This window comes from Prenolepis imparis, unplaced genomic scaffold (genome assembly GCF_030444845.1).
Source record: "Prenolepis imparis isolate NDT839.2.m4 unplaced genomic scaffold, iyPreImpa1.0 SCAF_10, whole genome shotgun sequence".
Classification (NCBI taxonomy): Eukaryota; Metazoa; Arthropoda; class Insecta; order Hymenoptera; family Formicidae; genus Prenolepis; species Prenolepis imparis.
Window position 1 is genome coordinate 8768821 of NW_028141168.1, and position 17044 is coordinate 8785864.

Genomic DNA, 17044 nt, shown 5'->3' on the forward strand with positions numbered 1-17044 from the left:
TTATTTCACTTTTAGCAAATTTTACGTCGGGCCAGAAATTTTTAGACCTGTCATACGAAAAGTGGCGATAACTTTTTATATAACAATCTCAGCGCTTCGAGCAATAATAGTTGTTAATAAAACTCGTCAGGTGCTACCCAAAATTGTTAAAAAAAATATAGAAACATTAAAAAAATTTTTATTTATTGAAATATTTCTATGTCCCGGTGAATAAATAATTTTTAACAGTTCTTATAATGAGGCTTGGAGAATTAATAGTTATTGATAAAACAAGTAAAAACGTGGAAACCGCATGTCTCTATTTATTATTGTTTAAAAGATATCGATTTATTTCACTTTTACCACTTTTCCGTCGGGCCAGAAATTTTTAGATCTGTTATACGAAAGTTTGCAATAACTTTTTATATAACAATCTCAGCGCTTCGAGCAATAATAGTTATTAATAAAACTCGTCAGGTGCTACCCAAAATTGTTAAAAAAAATATAGAAACATTAAAAATATTTTTATTTATTGTCGAAAAATTTCTATGTCCCGGCGAATAAATAATTTTTAACAGTTCTGATAATGAGGCTTGGAGAATTAATAATTATTGATAAAACAAGTAAAAACGTGGAAACCGCATGTCTCTATTTATTATTGTTTAAAAGATATCGATTTATTTCACTTTTAGCAAATTTTACGTCGGGCCAGAAATTTTTAGACCTGTCATACGAAAAGTGGCGATAACTTTTTATATAACAATCTCAGCGCTTCGAGCAATAATAGTTGTTAATAAAACTAGTCTGGTGCTACCCAAAATTGTTAAAAAAAATATAGAAACATTAAAAATATTTTTATTTATTGTCGAAAAATTTCTATGTCCCGGTGAATAAATAATTTTTAACAGTTCTGATAATCAGGCTTCGAGCATTAATAATTATTGATAAAACAAGTAAAAACGTGGAAACCGCATGTCTCTATTTATTATTGTTTAAAAGATATCGATTTATTTCACTTTTACCACTTTTCCGTCGGGCCAGAAATTTTTAGATCTGTTATACGAAAGTTTGCAATTACTTTTTATATAACAATCTCAGCGCTTCGAGCAATAATAGTTGTTAATAAAACTTGTCAGGTGCTACCCAAAATTGTTAAAAAAAATATAGAAACATTAAAAATATTTTTATTTATTGTCGAAAAATTTCTGTCCCGCGAAATAAATAATTTTTAACAGTTCTGATAATGAGGCTTGGAGAATTAATAATTATTGATAAAACAAGTAAAAACGTGGAAACCGCATGTCTCTATTTATTATTGTTTAAAAGATATCGATTTATTTCACTTTTAGCAAATTTTACGTCGGGCCAGAAATTTTTAGACCTGTCATACGAAAAGTGGCGATAACTTTTTATATAACAATCTCAGCGCTTCGAGCAATAATAGTTGTTAATAAAACTCGTCAGGTGCTACCCAAAATTGTTAAAAAAAATATAGAAACATTAAAAAAATTTTTATTTATTGAAATATTTCTATGTCCCGGTGAATAAATAATTTTTAACAGTTCTGATAATGAGGCTTGGAGAATTAATAGTTATTGATAAAACAAGTAAAAACGTGGAAACCGCATGTCTCTATTTATTATTGTTTAAAAGATATCGATTTATTTCACTTTTACCACTTTTCCGTCGGGCCAGAAATTTTTAGATCTGTTATACGAAAGTTTGCAATAACTTTTTATATAACAATCTCAGCGCTTCGAGCAATAATAGTTATTAATAAAACTCGTCAGGTGCTACCCAAAATTGTTAAAAAAAATATAGAAACATTAAAAATATTTTTATTTATTGTCGAAAAATTTCTATGTCCCGGCGAATAAATAATTTTTAACAGTTCTGATAATGAGGCTTGGAGAATTAATAATTATTGATAAAACAAGTAAAAACGTGGAAACCGCATGTCTCTATTTATTATTGTTTAAAAGATATCGATTTATTTCACTTTTAGCAAATTTTACGTCGGGCCAGAAATTTTTAGACCTGTCATACGAAAAGTGGCGATAACTTTTTATATAACAATCTCAGCGCTTCGAGCAATAATAGTTGTTAATAAAACTCGTCAGGTGCTACCCAAAATTGTTAAAAAAAATATAGAAACATTAAAAATATTTTTATTTATTGTCGAAAAATTTCTATGTCCCGGTGAATAAATAATTTTTAACAGTTCTGATAATGAGGCTTGGAGAATTAATAATTATTGATAAAACAAGTAAAAACGTGGAAACCGCGTGTCTCTATTTATTATAGTTTAAAAGATATCGATTTATTTCACTTTTAGCAAATTTTACGTCGGGCCAGAAATTTTTAGACCTGTCATACGAAAAGTGGCGATAACTTTTTATATAACAATCTCAGCGCTTCGAGCAATAATAGTTGTTAATAAAACTCGTCAGGTGCTACCCAAAATTGTTAAAAAAAATATAGAAACATTAAAAAAATTTTTATTTATTGAAATAGTTCTATGTCCCGGTGAATAAATAATTTTTAACAGTTCTGATAATGAGGCTTGGAGAATTAATAATTATTGATAAAACAAGTAAAAACGTGGAAACCGCATGTCTCTATTTATTATAGTTTAAAAGATATCGATTTATTTCACTTTTAGCAAATTTTACGTCGGGCCAGAAATTTTTAGACCTGTCATACGAAAAGTGGCGATAACTTTTTATATAACAATCTGAGCGCTTCGAGCAATAATAGTTGTTAATAAAACTCGTCAGGTGCTACCCAAAATTGTTAAAAAAAATATAGAAACATTAAAAAAATTTTTATTTGAAATATTTCTGTCCCGGTTAATAAATAATTTTTAACAGTTCTGATAATCAGGCTTCGAGCATTAATAATTATTGATAAAACAAGTAAAAACGTGGAAACCGCATGTCTCTATTTATTATAGTTTAAAAGATATCGATTTATTTCACTTTTACCACTTTTCCGTCGGGCCAGAAATTTTTCCACCTGACATACGAAAGTTTGCAATAACTTTTTATATAACAATCTCAGCGCTTCGAGCAATAATAGTTATTAATAAAACTCGTCAGGTGCTACCCAAAATTGTTAAAAAAAATATAGAAACATTAAAAATATTTTTATTTATTGTCGAAAAATTTCTATGTCCCGGCGAATAAATAATTTTTAACAGTTCTGATAATGAGGCTTGGAGAATTAATAATTATTGATAAAACAAGTAAAAACGTGGAAACCGCGTGTCTCTATTTATTATAGTTTAAAAGATATCGATTTATTTCACTTTTACCACTTTTCCGTCGGGCCAGAAATTTTTAGATCTGTTATACGAAAGTTTGCAATAACTTTTTATATAACAATCTCAGCGCTTCGAGCAATAATAGTTATTAATAAAACTCGTCAGGTGCTACCCAAAATTGTTAAAAAAAATATAGAAACATTAAAAATATTTTTATTTATTGTCGAAAAATTTCTATGTCCCGGTGAATAAATAATTTTTAACAGTTCTGATAATGAGGCTTGGAGAATTAATAATTATTGATAAAACAAGTAAAAACGTGGAAACTGCATGTCTCTATTTATTATAGTTTAAAAGATATCGATTTATTTCACTTTTAGCAAATTTTACGTCGGGCCAGAAATTTTTAGACCTGTCATACGAAAAGTGGCGATAACTTTTTATATAACAATCTCAGCGCTTCGAGCAATAATAGTTGTTAATAAAACTCGTCTGGTGCTACCCAAAATTGTTAAAAAAAATATAGAAACATTAAAAAAATTTTTATTTATTGTCGAAAAATTTCTATGTCCCGGTGAATAAATAATTTTTAACAGTTCTGATAATGAGGCTTGGAGAATTAATAATTATTGTTAAAACAAGTAAAAACGTGGAAACCGCATGTCTCTATTTATTATAGTTTAAAAGATAGGCCAGATATTTTTCCACCTGTCATACGAAAATTTGCGATAACATTTTATATAACAATCTCAGCGTTTCGAGCATTATAGTTATTGGTACAACTCGTCCGGTGCTACCCAAAATAGTTAAAAATACTATAGAAACTTTAAAAAAAATTCTTTTTTAGTTGACATACGTCGAAAAATTTCTATGTCACGCTGAATAAATAATTTGTAACAGTTCTGATTATGAGGCTTGGAGAATTAATAATTATTGTTAAAACAAGTAAAAACGTGGAAACCGCATGTCTCTATTTATTATAGTTTAAAAGATAGGCCAGATATTTTTCCACCTGTCATACGAAAATTTGCGATAACATTTTATATAACAATCTCAGCGTTTCGAGCATTATAGTTATTGGTACAACTCGTCCGGTGCTACCCAAAATAGTTAAAAATACTATAGAAACTTTAAAAAAAATTCTTTTTTAGTTGACATACGTCGAAAAATTTCTATGTCACGCTGAATAAATAATTTGTAACAGTTCTGATTATGAGGCTTGGAGAATTAATAGTTATGGATAGAACAAGTAAAAACGTGGAAATCGCATGTCTCTATTTTTGACGAAAGAGAATCGAGAAAGGCTGCCGCGAAGAGCCCCGTGATCGTGAGCTGGAGTGGCGGAAGATAGAATATCTTGTCCCTGTCGAACGTCCGGAGACAAGCTGAAATTGAAGTAATATACAGCCCTTGCGAGAAGGTGCGCCTTTAATACCAACCCCGAGAGAAGGATATTTCTTCGCTGGCAAAAAATTATTGACAGTATGCCGATAAAGTACGTTTGCAGAGTTATTACGGTACAACGTTCTTTACAGTATACGAACAAGTCTTGATATGAGATTTCACGTCAGAAAGTGCCGCGTGGATCTTATGGATTATATATTGCAATCTCGCATTTATTTTTTTCAAGTTTAAGCAAAGATAATTTGCGTATATAATTTTGAGATAAATATAAAGTGGATATATAACTCTGCTTAAATTTGTCGAGAAATGAAAGTGACGTTTCGCGAGAATATATTACATTGTTTTAAGTACGAGAAACAAAATTTTGCAAATTAATGAACTTGATTGATGGAATATATATTTTACTCGACGGGAAAAATATATAGGATGCAGATATTAATAAAAACGAATGAGTTTGACTCTGAGGTATACAAGAATATTTTATTCGTCGAAAGTAACAAATATACAATTCTCTCAAATAAATCGTCGATTTAAATCATGTCTGTTATAATTAGCTCGTTTTATACGATCGCGCACCGTCGTCCTCGTGTACTCTCGTGTACTCTCGTGTACTCTCGTGTACTCTCGTGTACTCTCGCGATCTCTGTATTGTCGGCACGCATAAAAGGGATATTATACGGCATTCACGAAATTCTGATGTAACGATAAAAAACGGAAGTGTATACGTACGCTTACAAAAAACCGAGATAATTTTGGCACGATTTTCAGAAAAATTATAATCACTCGCTCGTGCTCGCGTGCGTCCGTGTTTATAACAAATCGATATAATATAATTGCGTCATCGCGTCGAGGTGTCGCGGATATTGTCGATCCGCTCGAACTTTACTTGGTGTCCTGTATATATAATATATATCTATATATATAACATATATTTATATAGAAACATCCATCTAAAATGGACATATTCATCTGCGCGCGTGTTTTTTTCCTTTTTTAATGTATGTATGTACATGTGTATGTCCGTCTAAATGCACAGTCCCTAATTACTTCGTCACAATTATATATATATACGGTTTTCTTTTTAAGCGGATTACACCGCCTTGAACTTCGCGGATAAGCATTTCTCGGTCCTTAAAACTCGCGTCTGTAGGATTCCCTCTTCTTAAGAGGAAATTCCCCCGGACTTGCCACTATTAACTCACGTTTATATATATACAAAAGTACCGACGCGTTTGTCGCGCACAATTAAGGCAGTGTTTCGATGAGTCCGTTTCGGAGAACCTAGGTTCTCCCGCCTCTCTCCACTCGCTTCTTTTCCTCTCCGCATTCGATCTGGACTTCACTCTTATTCACTCACTGATCGATTTCGTGTTCATCGGTCGCCGTGTTCGATCACCCACCGATACACACTGATCGCCCGTCGCCCGGGTGGGCGTACAACGGTCTCGACTTTCACTCACCGCTGAAAACGCTCCTCGGGATCCGGTTTTCTGTTTATTCAGAGCCACGGGCCGAGCTGCGCCTCCAGAATCGTGGCGGCGTCGGTTCTGCCCATTATTCTAAGATGGTTCAGCAGATCCGTCACCGCCGTCGGTTCCCGGTGCCTCGCCTCCCACAGATCGAGAATGTGCTCGGTCGGGCTGGCCTTAGTCGCGAAGTAATTGATGTACCTGTTACACCAACGAAGACACCGGCTGCGTGATTATACCGAGGAAAGTGGTACAAGCGGATATATATCACTCGCCGAAATAGAGCGCGTTTGAAGCAAGTTTATGTAACGAGACGAGTAACTCGAAACTCTGTCGCGATAAAATTTTGATTACGCTTTTAGACGTTATCGCGGTTATTATAATTTTTTTAATTATAATCATGCAAAAAAATTATGTAAAAAGAAATGGATAAACTTTATTAACCATATATCGGTCGTTAATCGTTAGAGAAATTCTTCGACTTTATTATTGAAGCAAATATTTGCCATCGAATGTTATTTTATCCGCATCGAAGCGCACAAATCTCCTCGCACTAACGAATGAATTTTATACACTCTACTGTATAAACATACGGCGTATCTAGAGAAGTCGTAAATTAAGTATGGATAATAAGCAAGACGAGAGAGAAGAGCTAAAGCCACTAACCTGTCGACTTGAAGCCTTTGCGCCAGCATTCTCCAGTCGTTACCCAGAGCGTTCGGCGGGTCTAAACACTGGCAGAGCTGCTTCCTCAAGGATCTCGTAAACCGAAAGGGTCGCAGCGTAGTCGAGTCCGTCGTGGCGTTGTTAGCGTGTCCGCTGCTAACCACGGTGACTTCCCTGAGTGGTCTCGTGACGCTACCCGAGGAGATTAACTGTTTTGCGCCGTCGTAAACGATTCTGAAGACTTGTCTCGTGTCAGAGTTTCCTTGCGAGACTTGGAGCTTGTAGCTCCTCGTGGTGGTCGGGCCAAAAGCCGTGTCCAGGCCGAAGGTCACGTGCTTGGCGTTCTCCTGGCAGTTCCAAACGTCCCGGAACGAGACTTCCTGGCGTTCCGTGGGCGACTTGCTTTGCCACTCGTTGCCGACTTCTTCAAGGCTGACGCAGAGCGATTCCCCGTTGTCTTGGAACAGCAACGTGCGCGGCTTGTCCAACAGATAGCCCCTGATCTGCGATTCCCGATCGACGATGGCTTTCATGGCCGCCCTCGTGTCCTCGACGGCGTAAACCCTGACACAACACTGACCGGCCTGGCTGGCGAAGAGTGCTAATCGCAGTCTCTTTGTGGCGATCGAGCTCTCGCAACTCTGACCGGCTAAAACGTAACCGCGAAGCTGCTCGGTTACGATAAACGCCTCCGCGTGGTCCAGCTGCGTGAACAGCGGTGTATTGATAGTCTCATTGCCTAGAGTTAGCACTCTGCTCCATGTAATTGACTGGTGGTCTTTCGCCATCGATGACGAACCGTCGTCGACGTTAATACCGTCGCACGCCCAAACGCTCAGTTCCCAGGTTGCCGGATGCAACATGGCGCAATGCTCGAATTGAAGGATCACAGGCTTGTTGAAGGTCGCCGACGACGGACCGCAGGTCACCACAGCTGATAACTGGGTTATCCCGTCTGCGGGGAAAAAAAGGGGGTCGAGATTCGAACCGCGTATGCGATACGGTGAAGAAAAATGAACGGCGCGAATGTAAAATCATGCATTATCGAGCTTAATGCCGTTATTGTATGTTATCGTTATCGCGTTACAAATTCCGCTACGTTAAACTTTCGCGCTTGATTAATTTAATATATTTAATATATTTAACATGATTTAACGCGTAAACATATGATCTTGTAATAATAATTTTATCAGAGATTGTTAAATTTTTTCTTTTATCCTCGTTCTTTGCAACACAAAAGAATCAGTGTAGCGCTGGATACGTATATATCGAATATTAAACGCAGGGTATATAATCCGAAGCACGTGCGGAACGGCATTGATATAAAAATAACATCGCGTTATTACGAACATCTCGGAAGGTTCGCAGCTGCGATCGTAAAGCAGTTCGGCATCTGTTTTCGGCGCGTAACACGCGCAAAGCCATGAATAATTTGCACTCACCGGGTAATCGGGGCCTGTAACGATCCTCGTTGAGCACCGCGAGATAGAGTTCCGCCCGGAGGGGTTTGGGAACGGCGCCCTCCGGCACCGACATGGAGATGCCGGAATCCGGAAGTACCAGCAGGGCGCCGCGCGTGTTCACCGCCGCCCTGGCGACGTTTCCGGCCTCCAGCTTCGGCAATCGGACGCTCTCCGAAGCGACGTTGTACGTCGAGTCCGAGGACGGGTAGGAGCTAGTTACGCTGTTCTCGCTGTCGGAATGAATCTGCTTGTCGCTGCAGGACTCTTGGGTCGACGTGCTCGGCGTGGGCGACATCGGCGAGGGTTGAGGCGCGATCGACAAGTGCGGTACATCGTAGTGATGCTCCGAGAGGGATCTTGACATCGACAGTTTCGGATCGAAAGGATACTCGTAGCAGGCCGGCACGCTCGTCGCCGTCACATCCGGTTGTAGACTCAATTTCTTGTCCTGATCCGGGAAGAACTCCGGCTGGAATTCTGAAACGCACACGGCCGTAGGACGGCTCGTGGGTATCTCTGCGCGCTGCGGATAAACGCCGCCGAGATACTATTCCGATTTTACGTGTATGGGCTACGATCGAACGCGTTTTATTCATCGTTTACGAGAGATATATGTATCGTGTCGATTAGATAATAAAAAAAAATATTTAGTTCATATTCTCGCCAGGATATAAATAGTTAATTATTTACGTCGATCTCGAAATAGTATCTTGCTCATTTCTAATGTCCAGAGAGTCACGCGAGAGAGATTCAGCTTTTAATGATGCTGAACAGAAAATTATATAGGAAACCATTTTTTTAAGAGCGTGCATTAAACGTAAAGTGAAAACAATCCAATCTTTGCAAAAAATTATTAATTATTTTTTTATTTGATTCAATGCTACCCATGCACACATTGATTTTTACTTCTAAAATGCTTACCATTACGAGCCATGGAGTACAAGGAATGATCGCGACCTTTCCGTCGCACGAGTCTCACCAGAAAGATCCCCAAGCCACCAATTACTATGCAGGCGACAGCTAGACCGACATACAAGGCTACATCCATCTGGCGATTCGCTGTAAAAATCATTCCGACGTTTTCCATCTCTTCCGGGGTTTTTTTTTTTTTTTTTTAATTGGGACTAATCGCGCGCGAAAATTTCTTTTCTTCTTAAATAACGCTTATTATTGTAAACGGTGCGAAAATTGCGAGCAATTTTCAGTACACGTTGCGTAAAACGACCGCATCGTTTCCCCATGAATACTTAACGTCGTAACTTTTATTTACTTTTTACGCGAGATTCCTTTCGCGGAGACAAAAGAAGCCCAAAGGAGCGTTAAACGCTCCCGCTAAATATGAGTACGCCGTAGAAAAGTTTTAAGGTTCCTCTCCATTTATGCCTGGCGACACGCTCGTTTTCTTTAGCAGCGCGTCAGTTTATCGTTTTACAGCTCCGCGTTATTTCGTACGGCTATAAAGATTCCGATCATTATTATCGCAGCCATTAACGTACGCAATAAAAGCGCTGCGACACGAATTCGCTTCGAGCGGAATAATAATCTTGAGTCTTTGCCGCGTTGCGTCTGATGTTGGGGAGAGGGAAGAGAAAATCCGTCGTCGACGAAAACCGCGGTGTGGGAAGCGGTTTAAAACCATCGACCGAGACTGCATCATAATGTAGCGGATATTTAACGAAGCATGCGGCGTTATAGATTAAATTACGCGAAGGTACGTCCTCCGTCCTCGAGGCTCGCCCGGAGACGCGCTTATGCAAAAAGAAAGGGAACGAATTCATCGCGGTGCTTTACGACCACCGTCCCGGATATATGGATAATGGAAGTAAATGTAACCGAAGGAAATGAAATTCTCGAAAAATAAAACTCGGTCGCGTATAGTAAAACGCGGGGCGGCGCAGTTATCTGAATTATGGGCAATTTTCTTTTTTTTACCGGATTATTTTTTGCGCTCGCGTGCTTAACCATTCACGAAGCCGCGCCCCCGGTTCTGCGACGACAACGAGACGACGACGTAGAAAATGTCCCCCCGCGGTCGTAAAAGTTTTTCGAGAAATACCTCAACTGCCTGCCATGCGAGCCTGACACTCTTAAGCTTCTTCCAATTTTAGAATGTCAAAGCCATACGTAGGTCGTAACCCTGCTACGTGACTTTCGAGCTCAAACTCCCTTTCGCGAGGATCATGTGCGCCTCGTTGGCGCGCGCCGTGTTCCCGACACGTGCCTCGCACGTCAATATAAACGACAGCGACGAAAATGCATACGAATTCGGAAAAAGGAGAAGGATTTCGAAAACGCAATAGTTCCACGTCGTTACTCCGCGGGATGTGGCAAAGATCGGAAACGCGTGCGACACCCACCCTCCTTCTGAAGACAGTATGAAAAAGTAGCTTTTCGCTGGGACATTGGGATTTATTTTCCTCGAGATCATTGATAACGCTTCGTATACGTCCGAACCTAATGTATCTGAAGCTATTTTTTATTTTTACTTCCGAGAGGTTGCATATATTGGGCACATTTTAAATCTTCTGTCATTAATAAAAATTTATCAAATTGTAATTATATATATAATTATAATAAAATATTTCTTTCATAAATAAACTTTTTAATAAGTATAAAAATAAATAATATGAAGAATTATAATTATATAATTATAATAAAATATTTTATTATAATTAATTATATATTTCTTCATATTATTTAGTTTATTTTTATATTTATTGGAAATTTATTTTTTTTTTTTCGTCGCGGAGATAAAGCTCTATAATAATTCGTTACCTCAACGCACTTAATATCGATCATCATGAGCTGTCCATTTTAAATGTTATCTCGATTGAAGGTATCGCGTCTTAAATATTTAAACCGGGGACGCCTGTGTCTCCGGGATGACTCGAGGTTCTCGCAAGACGCCTGTCGGCGTAAGGCGGTAAATCGCATCACGTTCCTTCCAGCCACGGTCGTATCTTGCATCTATATTTTATCGCCGCTTTCAGGAAAATCGAACTCACTTCTGGATTCAAGAAGGGGGGAAGGGGGGAGCCGTTTCGGGGATCCAGCCCCCTCGAGGAGAGATCCACATCGTGTACACGCTCGGGTCGCTACTACGCTACGGGATAATGGCACTTTATTTGCATACGCGATCAATTTTCCCCTTCCGCGACGAGGGCGTAACGGCTACCGATTACATAATTTTCTTCGATATTAAAGCCGGTTCTCCGCCCCTCGGCGCAAAGGGGGTAGAGAGGAGGGTGCAGCCGTATCGCGTGCAACTTTGATGTGCCTCGGTCGATAGAATTGGCTACCTTAGGGTGGCGCGCGAGCAGGGGGAGGAATGGCGTCTGTGCGGACCAGTGGGCCACCCTTGGCTACCTCATTGTTACGATTGTTTGGATCGACGCGACGAGGGGTCGCGACGATCATGCCGGGCCTTCGCGGGAGCGTCAATAATTAACCAGTCGAGTAATTAAAAGTAAATAGTACCGCGGGAGAGCTAGCGCTCCGCGCGCTCGTTATTGGCGCGGAAAAACGCGTTGGCAAATACGTCGAGGTAAAGCGAGCGATGGCAGAGTCTCTCGATCGGGGCAGCTCTCTCGTTTCACATCCGCGGGAATTATATTTTTAGCATAAACGCGTGGATGAGATCGACGAGTCCGATGCAACACTGGGGCGCCGTCGATACCGCGTTATTATACTGGGATTAATGAATAATGCTAATGTTCACCGCGCCTGTGTTCGATTCGCGCTTTCTATTTTGCGCCATCTTTTCTCGAGGCGCATAAAACTCGTGATTTGAATGGTATCAGATCGCGCCGGGATATAGCGCCGTGTCGCCGGGAATATAAATGGCGTGCACCGGGCGTGAAGAATCCATCCAAGAATGTCGCACGACGAGTTAAGGACATTTGCTTCGCGGTTGAACGTTCCTTGGTCGCGCCCTGGTGCGTGCGCGAGGGAACCTCCTACTCTTCTCCTCTCATCTCTCATTTGATCCTTTCCTTTTTTTTTCGCGAGCACACAAATCCGGAACGAATCGGAGGTGGTGGTTCGAAATACATCGCGGAGAGAGATCCTACGGCTTATCTAATCGAGAAACTTTTCTCTTTGCGCAAAACACGACCGAGACCGACGCGAACGGGCATGGGAAACGACGCGGGGTAAAATCGTAAAAGGAAACGAATCGACGGAGATTAAAAGAGCGAGAAAATGCTTTATTGCTTGCCCAACTCACCTTCCTCGGTGAAATGAGCGCCGCCCACCTTCACGTTGCCGTTGACTGTAAAAGGAAGCGCCGGTAAGTTGGATAATTAAAGGATTTCGATACTATCGAAGTCTTCTGATAAATTACTTTGGAAAACTGCCGTAAATCTGCTAGTTAATCCTATTTTACGTCGTGATTATGTGCCGTGATCTATTAATTTTACAATTAGAAGAACGATTTTAAAGAAACTTCTTTAAATAATTAAAATAACGATATAAAGGGAGAATGAGAATAAAATCATGTTTCGATAAAATCATTGTTACTTTAAAAAGTTTGTAAAACGAAGATGGCACTTATTTTTACATTACGAGAAACGAAGAGTATACATCCGTAGTTGAAAACTTATCCGAGGTATAGCGCGATGGCTTTCATCGGAAACTTTACGGTACGCAAAAAGATTGCGACGAGCGTGAAAACGCAATCAAGACGTAAAGAAAAGTTTAGCGGGTGACTTACCGTTGCACATGCCGCCGGTGCAATTCGCCACACTGATGTCCTTACCCTGGCAGGATCGCCCGCCGTGGCTGGGTGGCGGCTCGTCGCACGATCTTCTTTTCGTGTGCGTGCAGTCGCTCCCACACACGGACCATGTCGACCATCTGGACCATCCGCCGTCCACAACTGGGCGAGAAAAAAAAAAAAAGAGGAAGTTGGAGACTTCTCTCGCTTCGTTTGGAGGGTCGTTAAGGCGCGTTCGATCGACGTGTAGCGATGATAAAAAAAAAACTCGGACCGAACAAAACGGGCTCGTAACTCCGCACGAATCTCCTTTGCGGTCTCGTTGTTGAGAGAGGATCATACTTGTCAACTCGGTTAACGTTTACTGCCGGTTGTTACTGGTTCTTAACAACGACGTTTATTTCTCTTTCATATAATTGACTCGTATCGACACGTTTTTCCCTTCAAGTCATCGCGCGCGAAGGAGAAAAGTAGAGAGAACCGGGATTGGTGACTAACACCGTCGCCGAACCCGTTTACACATTCTACGGTCTCTCGCTCTCACCAAACCCGGCTGCTTTATTGGCACTTAAGCGCCACCGGATAAACAGCCCGGCGCTCCCTTGCTTCCCTTGGTTTACTACGTTTTATTAAAACGCCCTTATATACGCGGTCGTAGCTGCGGTCGCGGTTTAATTTTCCCGTCCGTGGCCGAGGACCATGATTCATGCACATGTGAAGGAGAGACTTACCCAGGGTGTTAGTGAATTCCTCCAAAGGGCCAGCTACTCCCAAAGTGAGCGAGCGTTAAGGGGGAATAAAAAGTGCGTCGTGAGTGCATTGATATGAGTGCCGGGCGATTAACGTGTCTCTCGCGTGAAAAACGTCGAAAGAACATCGGATCGATCAATGTCTTGACCGCCCATATTGTATATAAAGCGGACACCGATTTTCCTCCAATATAATTCCGGCGGGCTGAATCGTTCGCATGCAGTCCGCGTATTCTTTACGAGGATAGATAGCTTTTAAGATGTCGCAAACGTTTCGAAAGGTGAATACGATTTAAAAGACTCACGAAGAGACAGACACGCTTTCGATGTGGAAAGACATGCGGCGAGAGAGGGAAAGGGGAGAGATTAGGTCGTAAATCAAACGAGAATGTCTTGTCTCTTCAGCATCGGTAATATCGTCTCGCGATGGCAAAACCTACTCTCGTCTATCGTAAGACGAAGACACCTTTTTCGCTTGCTACACATTAAGTGTACCTCGCGACTACGTCGCCGTAGTCGGTCAGAACAAAGAAATACACGAAAACACAGGCAAGAAGATTCCTCGATAGAGAGAGGGAGTCTCTTCTTCGAAAGTCTTATACGCGCGCGCGAATAATGAATTCAAGGGCACTCACCGGGGCAAGCTGTGCAGTCCATCTTTTGCTGAGATGGGCCGAGGCACGGCTGGCCGCCGTTCATGGGCGCAGGATTCGTGCACGTTCTCGTCCTCTTCTGACCGCCTTTCGCGCATCGCGAGTGGCATTCCGACCAAGACGACCAAGAAGACCAGCCACCGTTAACTAATTGAAACAAAAAAAAAAATATTTTTGAAACGTGTACGAGAGATGAGGGAATTTTTTTATTAACTATTAATATTTAGATATTACAGCCGGGAAATATGTAATTGGTACATACACAGAGTTATTAATTATATAAAACATAATTTTATATAAAAAATAAATAATATATATATATAAATATATAATTTTATATAAAAATATAATTTTATATAAAAATATATAGACAGAGAATTCTTACCATATACTGTTAAGCTAACTGGCTCGCTTAATCGTTTCGCGGCGATGTTTTCAGCGACGCACGTGTAATTCGCCTGATGGCTAAGTTTCGCTTGACCAATAAGTAGATGTCCCTCGCTGGACACTAAAAGTGTATCCGACTCGGTGTCCACGGGGATATTATTTCTTAACCAGTAAACTCTCGGTGGTGGCACTCCTACCGGAGGCAAACACCTGAGTTCGGTACTCTGGCCTGCTTCGACCGATACGGAGTATGGTGGCGATTCGAATTGTTTTTTCAAATCTGAAAAAAATAATTTTACGTGTTTGTCTTGATAAACGTGAATAATAATAATAAAAGACAAAATAATTATAATTTATCAAATTTATATATAAAGTACTTCAATTTCTTATTTGTTTTTTTTTTTTTTTTTTAGATTATAATATTTGCGAAAGAAAAAAATTTATTCTATTTTATATCAAAATCTTTCTGTATTATCGCGATTATCGTTTTAATTTTTTGGTAATTTATATTATACGACGTATCTTTCCATCTCTCCAAATGCATTTTTATGTGTAGCTTTTGAGTTATGTAACTCTGAAATCGGCCAAGTGGCTGTCCCTTTAAATTGATTCTCTTGGAAACTCGACGCTCATTGCATTGTCGTCAATTAAGGGACAGAATTAAATAACGACTTCGCTGGCAGGAGAATCAAGATAATTACAAGGGAACACAAAGACAAAGTAATTTGTTATGAGACTGTCGCTATACACATTGCATTTTATTCAGTTGAAAAATTTTGTCGATAAAATAAATTTAGAATCGTCTCGAGAAGATTTTATTGAATTAATAATACGATCTTATTTTTATATACATATATTATATACTTACAAGCGACATCGATAATTGCCGGCTGGCTCTTAATCTGCCCGGACCCAGACCAAGCGATGCATTCGCATTTGAATTTGTCCTTGCTAAAGTACTCTTCAATATGATCCCTCGTGACATTGAGCTCGCAGTCGACGATCCTTGTTCCCGTATGAGGATCTACGAAATCCTGCTGCAGAGAATCCTCCGCTCTCACATTATTACAACGGAAATAAATCTGCAGCGCGTGAGCGGCCTTGCAATGTAGAGTTGCGGGTTTGTTCTTCACGACGAAAGAGTTTACGGGTTCCGTGAGAAAAACTGGTAGATGACCGCCACCTTCGGAAATTAACTCGGTATCGCTGGCTATCGTAGCCGAAGGCACATCGTCTTCCTCTAGGAGATAGGAGTCCTCCTCTGCGGCATCTTCACCTTCTGATACAAAGAAATAGTTTTTTTTTTTTTAATAACTGCTTTTTAATTTTTTATAGAAACATTTATAATGCATAATACTTATTAATAATTATTAATTTTAGCGTATGAGTTTCCGCGTTGTTAAATAAAAAAATAGTTTTACTTGCAAATAATAATGAGAGAGAGAAATAAATATTTATGATGTTACTTTATCTATTAATATTACATTCTTTTTTATTTAACTAGAACAACACAAGCGCGCGCCATTCCTCGATTTTATGTTTTAATTAATTATTAATATTAAGTCATGTATATAGTATCGCGCGCGCGCTATTAGCATGAAGTTGCCGATGTTTGTAGCTTCGGCCATTACCGAAACGCCGCGAGTATCAGGCAGTTGGAGCTGCGTCCCGCTGTGATTAATTAGTAAGCATAATCGTTAGAAACGATTTCTAACCTTTGTATTGTAATATTTATCAATCGCACATCATAATTTCAACGTTAATATAATAGACGTAATTATTCGAAACGCATATTTCGCGAAAAATTCGGTGCAAAATTTCTTGCCAACATAACCCAACTTAATCTGTTGTCGCGGGCGCGAATGTGTTGCGATCCGTGGATATATCTATCGTTAATTCTAGCTTACATATTTATATTGTGTATGTTGTAATGCGAAATAATAAGATTATTCTAATACATGTATGTATTTTATTTGTTACAGATAGCATTGCTGATAAGCGCGAGTTGACCGAGATTTTCGAGTGCCGAACGTATTGCTTCGTGCGATTATAGTTTTCGCATCGTTTTTTTCTCATTGCAAGTGCAATGCGCGAAATACGCGTGTGTCTCACGCGTCGCGTCGGGAGTGCCGTGTAAAGTTTCGCGTGTCGGGAGTACAGTGTCGGACAATCGTAATTATTCGTGTTTTCGCGAGTGCTACCATGGACCAAGAGAGGAGGAGGAGGCCCAGGGAGGCATCGGGTGACAGCGGGGCAACTGTGAGGTATGCAAAATAAAAACATTTTTTCCAAATTGCA

General features: G+C 39.8%; 1 protein-coding gene and 1 long non-coding RNA gene across 3 annotated transcripts in view; one reads left to right on the plus strand and one right to left on the minus strand.

The window, feature by feature from the left end:
* The window catches only part of LOC145941605 (uncharacterized), a 50205-nt gene that overhangs the window by 33001 nt on the left and 160 nt on the right, over positions 1-17044 (plus strand). The window contains exon 3 of the long non-coding RNA XR_014426188.1: positions 16729-17010. This is a non-coding gene — a long non-coding RNA (uncharacterized LOC145941605). The remainder of the gene's footprint in view (positions 1-16728; positions 17011-17044) is intronic.
* LOC145941604 (netrin receptor UNC5C) overlaps positions 5105-17044 on the minus strand; it is a 36616-nt gene continuing 24676 nt past the window's right edge. Inside the window, exons 3-12 of one of the 2 annotated variants that reach the window (XM_083047771.1) lie at positions 15615-16025; positions 14745-15026; positions 14342-14506; positions 13689-13721; positions 12955-13119; positions 12469-12513; positions 9165-9302; positions 8223-8720; positions 6781-7735; positions 5105-6315 (exon numbers count right to left, since the gene is read on the minus strand). In XM_083047771.1, the coding sequence (XP_082903897.1) occupies positions 6144-6315; positions 6781-7735; positions 8223-8720; positions 9165-9302; positions 12469-12513; positions 12955-13119; positions 13689-13721; positions 14342-14506; positions 14745-15026; positions 15615-16025 (2864 nt within the window). In that variant the 3' untranslated portion in view covers positions 5105-6143. The remainder of the gene's footprint in view (positions 6316-6780; positions 7736-8222; positions 8721-9164; positions 9303-12468; positions 12514-12954; positions 13120-13688; positions 13722-14341; positions 14507-14744; positions 15027-15614; positions 16026-17044) is intronic. The other variant, XM_083047772.1, reaches the window with a different exon arrangement.